General features: G+C 45.6%; 1 protein-coding gene across 2 annotated transcripts in view; it reads right to left on the bottom strand.

The window, feature by feature from the left end:
* GLRA1 (glycine receptor alpha 1) overlaps window positions 1-8,200 on the bottom strand; it is a 63,563-nt gene that overhangs the window by 1,905 nt on the left and 53,458 nt on the right. For both annotated transcript variants that reach the window (XM_006089112.3, XM_006089111.3), the window contains exons 7-8: window positions 7,483-7,697; window positions 2,741-2,887 (exon numbers count right to left, since the gene is read on the bottom strand). In XM_006089112.3, coding sequence (XP_006089174.1) covers window positions 2,741-2,887; window positions 7,483-7,697 — 362 coding nt within the window. The remainder of the gene's footprint in view (window positions 1-2,740; window positions 2,888-7,482; window positions 7,698-8,200) is intronic.

The following is an 8,200-nucleotide window of genomic DNA, read 5'->3' as shown; positions in this document are numbered from 1 at the left end:
TTTCATTGTTACAAATTGAACATAATTAAAACATAGTGATTAATCACAAAAACAATATGTAATTATATATGTGTTTTCCGATGGTCTTAGGCAACCCCTGTGAAAGGGTCGTTCGACCCCCAAAGGGGTCGCGACCCACAGGTTGAGAACCGCTGCTTGACAGGCTTTTCTCTCCCTGTGCACACCTGCCAGCATTGTGGCACTTCCTGAGTCATCCCTGTGCACCCCACCTCCCTTAGGCTCACATTAACACGCCTGCTGCCCTGTCCTTCTCATCTCTCCCTCCCTGAGCTAAGTCATCTTGCCTGGATCAGAATCATGGAGGCCCCATTGTCTGCTCTCATCACATGTAGCTTTGTGTTCTTTCCATGTGAGCTCTGAGGGAGGACCCTGCCTGCCTATCCAGTCTCATCTGTGCCGTTGTCTCTCTGGCATCCTGTGCTCCACTCACCCTGAAACATTTCCATGGGGTCGGAAATACCACACTCGCTCTCTAACTCCGGGCCCCTGCTCCATCTGTCCTCTCTGCCTGGGGCACACTCCCACCTCCAGTCCTGCTTCCAACTCCTTCTCTTCCACTGAATTAATTCATACTCAGAAGCCTTTGAGCCCAGAAATAGGCTAGGAGTCCCTGCATGTTGTCCATAAGGTCCCTGTACACTGCCCCCCCTTCCTTGAAGCTCTTAACACATTGTATTCCTTAATTGATGTCTACCTCTCTCATTATACTGTAAGCTCTGTGAACTCAGAGTAAAGTCTATCACATTCATTGACCCCTCAACACTGAATGAACATATGAATAGGGCAAGATCACTTAGCTCAGAAACGGAGAGACGAGAAGGATGAGGGCAGCAGGCATGTTGGTAGTGAGCCTAAGGCAGGGAGTTGGGGATGCACAGGGGCAACAGAGAAAGTGCATAAATAATAAATGAGAAGATGGCAGCGTAGGTAAAGGCCGGTACTCGCTGCCTCCCACAACCACATCAAAATTACAACTAAATTACAGAACAACCATCATTCAGAACCACCTGAAAGCTGGCTGAATGGAAGTCCTACAACTAGAAAAGTAAAAAAGAAAGCACATTGAGACTGGTAGGAGGGGCAGAGGCATGGAATGGGCTGGTCCAGCATCCACATGTACCATTTTTTTTTAAAACCGCAGAGGCCACTGTGAGGAACAAGGAGTCCCAGCCCCACACCAGACTCCCCCACACCGAGGGTCCCAGAGCTGGGAAGAGAAGTCCCTGTAACTTCAGGCTGTCAAAACCAGCAGGGATTGTGGCCGAGGACACAGAGGTTGCCTGAGACCCAGGTTTTTCTCTTAAAGGGCGAGGCATGAAGTTACTCAGACTCGCTTCCTCTGAGCTCCAGCGCCAGGAGGCACTGGGAGATCTAGACACAAAGGGGGGAACTGGATTATCTGGCTTTGGGGTAGGAATTTGGGGTGGCTCACAGGGGTCATTGTTCCTATGCCGAGACTTTCTCTGCCCCAGGGCTGACTGGCAACCATATCTGAGCCCCATCAATCTGGAACACACTGTTTGCTCTGCCCTGGTGATTCCCTGAGACCCCGCCCCATCCAATTTGTAGCCCCACCCAAGCTGTATGCAGCAACTTTTCCATATGAATGGCTTATCTTGGCTCAGGCTTCAGACTTTGCTAATATCTCTCAAGCTGCATTTGGTGTCAGTGTGCCCCAAACTTATCAATAAAAGGCCCAAGACCTGGCACCAGCACCAGCCTACTTTGCTTCACAGCTAGGCCTCACCTGGGCACTTCCAAACCTGATACAAATAGGAGGAATCTGCAGATCACTCTGTAGCTCCTGCTGGGTGGCCTCAGTCAGTGGCTGACTTTGCACCTCCTGGGAGGCCCCAGAGCCAGTGCACCTGGTAGACAGCTTCAGACCATAGCAGATTACAACTCTACACATCCACAAGCAACACTCAAGGGGCAGACTCAGCACCAAAGCCCCACTGAAGCAATCCTGCTCCATAGGAGTGTCTCCTGCACAGCAGCTCTCCCACTGTAGTCACAGCTAGTCCTCACAGCCAATTGGCTTGGAGGTCAAATCCTCCCAGTGACACCCACAGCAATCAAATGTGAAGATGAGGCTGAAGAGAAGAGTGGGTTCTCTGATCCTCCTGGGGAAGTAGCTATGGACCAGGTGTGGGGCCAGTTTGTTCCCACAGGCTCTCCAGTGGCATTTGGTGGTTGGTGACTTTTCAGAGATGGCCTGCCAAATATTCAATCCCTTAGTGAGAGAATCCTCTCAGGGGAGGATCTTTCCTGATGCCCCTTTCTTGGAGGTAGGAAGCAGAAGCCTGGAATGTGGACATTCTACTCTGAGATCTCACCTTCTGTGGTACAGTTCCCCTCTGGAACCACGCCCACTGAAATAGTGCAGCCTTGCAGGAAACACTAATAAGCACCTCGCAGCCTGCCATGCTTTGGGTTTTTAGCTAGTCATTATCTTGGTGCCATCAGCATTTGCTCTATCAGTTCTGTCTTCGGGTGCAACCTGATAATTTCTGCAGTGTTATCACAGTTGAAAGAGTGACTGCCTATAGACCCAATTGGGGCCTTATTTATGGGAGAGGAAGCCAGGACTTCTATGACTTTAATTCCTGTTTCATGCCTGCCTTTCCCACTGAGAGGGATGGTCCAGCAAAACAAGTATCACAAGACAAGGCTGCCACCAGCTGTCCCTCCTCCCTCGGGCAGTGACCCAAAGGCCTACCTTGTGGTGTCTTCGCTTCCTCCTGAACCGGAGCAGCTCTTTGTGCTGCCGAGACACGAAGTTGACAGCAGCATACTCAAGCAAGGCGGAGAACACGAAGAGCAGGCACACCGCCATCCAAATGTCAATGGCTTTCACGTAGGACACCTGAGGCGGGGTGGGGGAAGAACACAAGGGAGTGAGGGCAGAGGAGGGTGGAATATTGAGTATGGTGGAATGTTTTCTGCTGCTCAGTAACTCCTCTCATCCCCCACTGCTGTCCTCTCCTTAGCTGGGATATTAGGGTGGAAACTACAGAAAACAAAGAAAAACACATCAAGAAGACCGGGCAGAATATCGGGCACAACAGAACACGGTGCCTGGAAGAGTACTGGCAAGAGGAGGGCGGTGGACCCAGGATTAGTATTCAGTGGAACAGAATGCTGTGTTTAGTCTCAGGGTGAAGGAACGGGATGCCACACCTAATGTTAAAGTGGAGATTGCCAGGAAATTGTGGAGTAAGAGCTTCAAAAACTCGCTCCTCCATCAAAGCCACAAGAGAACCAGCAAAAATGGTCACAATAGCCCTGACTGGTTTGGCTCAGTGGATAGAGTGTCGGCCTGCGGACTCAAGGGTCCCAGGTTCGATTCTAGTCAAGGGCATGTACCTTGGTTGTGGGCACATCCCCAGTAGGAGGTGTGCAGGAGGCAGCTGGTCGATGTTTCTCTCTCATTGATGTTTCTTTTTCTTTCTTTCTTTTTTTTTTTATCAGGGAATCAAAACGTTTATTTTCATTCTTACAAATTCTATAGCAGGGGTCCTTAAACTACGGCCCGCGGGCCACATGCAAATACAAATATTGTATTTGTTCCCGTTTTGTTTTTTTACTTCAAAATAAGATATGTGCAGTGTGCATAGGAATTTGTTCATAGTTTTTTTTTAAACTATAGTCCGGCCCTCCAACGGTCTGAGGGACAGTGAACTGGCCCCCTGTTTAAAAAGTTTGAGGACCCCTGTTCTATAGAAATGAACCCAAATGAAACAGATATGTACATATACATATGTACAAAATTTTACTTCTGAAAAAGAATCTATAAAAGTAGATGGTTGAAAATAAAACAAAATGAAACAAACAAACAAATAAACGTAAATGGATTTAAAACCAGTATTATGAAACTGATTTTCTCCAAGTAAAGTAAGAGTAATTTTAAATTGCTGGTTGTGGCTGGTTTTCCAGGTTATTTACATATTTTATTGTGGTCATCTATATCATCGATGTTTCTAACTCTCTATCCCTCTCTTTCTCCCTTCCTCTCTGTAAAAAATCAATAAAATATATATTTTTTAAAAAAGGTCACAATAAACTTTTTTCAGAACTCTGGTAATTAGCCATTAGACAACTGAATCTCAGTGAGAACAGCAAGCTTTTAGTATTTTAAAAAGCAGCTTCATTGAGATATAATTCACATACTGCACAATGCACACATTTAAAGTGTTCACTTCCATGATTTTTTATACATTCACAGATAATGTGCAACCATCAGCACAGTCCATTTCAGAACTTTTATCACCTCAAAATAAAAACCTAGTAACTTTTAGCTGTCATCTCTCTATTGCCCCAATGCCCCTACCCCGGTCCTAAGCAACTAGTAATTTATTCTCTGTCTCTATAGATTTCCCTGTTCAGGACATTTCATATGAATGGAATAATATGTGACCTTTTATGACTAATTTCTTTCACTTAGCATAACATTTTCAAGGTTTATCCATATTTTAACATGTATTAGTATTTCATTTAAAATATATGTATATATATATTGATTTCAAAGAGGAAGGGAGAGGGAGAGAGAGAAACATTAATGATGAGAAAGAATCATTGATCATCTGCCTCCTGCCCCACACTGGGGATCAAGCCTGGAACCTGGGCATGTGCCCTGAAGGGAATTGAACTGTGACCCCCTGGTTCATAGGTCGACGCTCAACCACTAAGCCATGCTGGCAGGGCAGTATTTCATTTTTAATGGCCAAATAATATTCCATTGTATGAATATACCACAATTTGTTGATTCATTCATTAGTTGATGGGCATTTGGGTTGTGTCTACCTTTTGACTTTTATGAATAATACTGCTACAAACATCTGCACAAATTTTTGTGTGGACATATGTTTTAATTTCCCTTGGGGCTTTGTGGTGTTTTAAATTGCCCCATTTCTATCCCCTTCCCTCAGCTCCATGCCAGCCTTGAAAACCAATGTCCTGGCAGCCACTGATGGGGCAGAACAGAGTTGGAGCTTGTGCAAAGCTCCATCTCCAGAGGACTGTCATATTGGACCTAACATGGGGCTCACTGAAAATTGCTGGCCCAGTGTGACAACCTCTCCCTGGGGGCATTTGATGAAAACAGTGACAACTGTTGAGCATCAGGTAACCATCGAGGCAAACAATAGGTTGATCAAAAAGCTTAAACAGGAAAGCTAGGGGTGAGATGTCCATAGGGGGCTTGAAATTACAGTGTTATTCCTAATTTAATAATAATTATTCAATTAATGTTAATTTTTTAGATGTCATAATATCATTATGATCCCTATTCTTTATTGTCATGATGTGGGTAGCTTTCAAATACTTGAGCAAAAACTGCATCTATCTATCCACTTCCCTTGCCCACCTACCTATCTATATATAGAGGGACAGAGATGAAGGGAATGAGGCAAAATGCTAACAATTGGAATGCAGGTAAAGGGTGTTATAGTGCTCATTGTGTGTTATTTCAGTGTTTCTGTATCAAAACAGAATGTTAAGTGTGGCATTAATTGGACATTGTGCAGCACATTGCATTTAAAATGAGGCTGAGGGAGCAGAGGGTGGTGTCTGGCATTGGGAGCAGTGCAGAATGTTGCATCTAGTGTTGGATGGATAAAGCAGAATGTGTCTGCAATGACAGCAGGGAATGTAGGCGGAGGCAGTGCCTAGCGTTAGAAGAGAGCACAGCAGAATGGGGCACCCGGCATTCACAGCGAAGGGAACAGAACCTTGGATCTCGAGCACGGGGGAACGGAGGAGTATGTGGTATTTGGCATTAATAGTAAATGAAGCAGCATCTTGTCTGATGTTACAAGTGAATTAAGCAGAATGTGAGCTCTAGTGTTAATAGTGAAGGGAACAGAATGGTATATTTACAGCAAGGGTGACTGGAGGAGAGTTAGTGTCTGCTGTCAGTAATGAATGAAGCGGAATGCTGTGCCTGGCCTTGAAAGAATGGAGCAGAATGTTGTGTCTAGCCTAGAACGAATGAAGCAGAATGCGTACCTGGCATTACTAGTAAACGGAGTGAAATCTGCGGTCTAGGGTTAATAGTGAATGGAGCAGCATACAATTCAAGAGTTAATAGTGAATGTACTAGAAAGTGGTGTTTAACATTAGAAATATAAGAATCAGATTGAGGTATGTGTAGAGGAGGGTTAATGTATCAGGCATAACATGAGGCTGCTATCTTACAAAGGACCTGCTTGCAAGGCTGGCCCTTGGAGGACATCTGGGAACTTGGAATTGGGGGTAGTTCCCACTTTCCCTAACTGATAAGGGTGCTTGGACTGCTGTACAAACAACATGGTTTATGCTGAACATCTGTTTTCCTTCTGGGGGTCTGGAATTTTGTTATGTGCTAGGCACCCAGCACCCAGTAAAAACTTTCAATACTGAATCTTTAAAAAAAATAAGTTTTTTTATTGATTTTAGGGAGAAGAAGGGAGAGGGAGAGAAACATCAATGATGAGAGAGAATCATTGATAGGCTGCCTCCTGCACACCCCCTACTGGGGATTGATTTCACAACCTGGGCATGTGCCCCAACTGGGAATTGAACTGTGACCTTCTGGTTCATGGGTCGTAGCTCAACCACTGAGCCACACCAGCCTGGCCCAATAATGAATCTTAAATGAATCTCTAAACACTTTCTCTTTCTGTCTCTCTGGGCAGAAACATTTCACACTTGTGCTGCCTTTTGTTGCTGGGTAAGAGGGTGCTCTCTGTGGTCCCTCATGGGAGGGAGGGAGAGAGCAAGGAAGCCTGCCCAAGGATTCCTCCAGACTCTGCACATGTCACTTTCCTTGTCATCTAGCTGTGCATCCTGGATATACCACTGTAAGACGTCTTAGCCTTGAGTACAACTATATGCTGAGTCTTTGAGTCCTTTCAAGTCTCTGAACATGGGGGTGGTCTTGGAGACCCCCAAGTCAGAATATCTACATTAATGGTGAAAGGGGTGGAATGTTGTACTCAGCACTAAAAGTGAATGGAGGAGTTGAGTGTTAACAGTAAATGAAGCAGAATCTGTGTCTAATGTTGGTAGAGAATGGAGCAAAAGGTGTCTGGGGATTGCATTGAACAATTGCAATTGTTCGTTCTTCTCTCTCTCTCTCTCTTCTCTCTCTCTCTATTCTCTCTCTCTCTCTCTCTCTCTCTCTCTCTCTCTCTCTCTTTCTCTCGCCTCCTTCCCTCCATACCTCCCTCCCTCCCTCCCTTCCTCCTTCCCTCCCTCCCCTCCCTTCCTTCCTTCTTGTCTTTCTTTCTTTTGCATTTGTATTGAACATAATGTTAAATCTGGAGGAAGGTTTTGGTGAATCAGAGTGCTGGACCCTGCCAAGTGTGGTAGATAAGGAAATAGTGACTAATTCTTCGCGCTGTCCTTATCGCAGGCAGGGGAGGGAGTTGAGTGTCCTCCTACCTGTCCAGGTGCTCCGTGCGCTTGGGCAGTGGGACTTACCTTGGGCAGGGACGCTCGGGAGCCAGAGCTCTGGGTGGTCATGGTGAGCACGGTGGTGATGCCCAGGCCCACACGGGCTGGTGCAGCATCCATGTTGATCCAGAAGGAAATCCAGGAGAGGATGACAATGAGCAGGCTGGGAATGTACATCTGGATCAGGTAGTAGCCCATCTGTCGCTCCAGGTGGAACCGAGCCTCAATGCAGGTGAATTTACCTGCAAGAAATTATAATGAGAAGGCAAAGTAGCCTAGTGGACAGGAACAAGACTTTGAGGTCAGAACAATCTTGTCTATGGAAAATTGGGGATGATGATGAAGATGACAATAATAATAATAATAAATACCTACCTCACATGTTTACTCATATGGTAATTGTGATGAGAGAATGAGATGGTGCCTATAAAGAACTTAGCACAGTCCTCACACATCATTAGTGCTCGGCAATGTCAGTTGCGATCCTCATCCTCACTATTTTGTTGCAAAGAGTGGGCCTAAGTGGACCATTCTCTTTCCTTCTGCCAGTTTTCTTCCCAAAACATGACTCGATCCTGTTACTTCCCTTTGTAAAACCTTTCTTTCCTTCCTTCTCTCCTCATACAAGAAGGTCCCCATTACCTGCAGGGAAAGTTCAAACTCTTTAGTCTGCCTTTCACAATGGAGCTCTGCCTGCGTTTCCATCCCACGTCCCTCCTTTCTTCACCTTAATCGGGACCACCTG

This window comes from Myotis lucifugus, unplaced genomic scaffold (genome assembly GCF_000147115.1).
Source record: "Myotis lucifugus unplaced genomic scaffold, Myoluc2.0 scaffold_56, whole genome shotgun sequence".
In the NCBI taxonomy this organism is placed as follows: Eukaryota; Metazoa; Chordata; class Mammalia; order Chiroptera; family Vespertilionidae; genus Myotis; species Myotis lucifugus.
The sequence above is the reverse complement of the archived record's forward strand: the minus strand, read 5'-3'. Positions and strand labels throughout refer to the sequence as shown.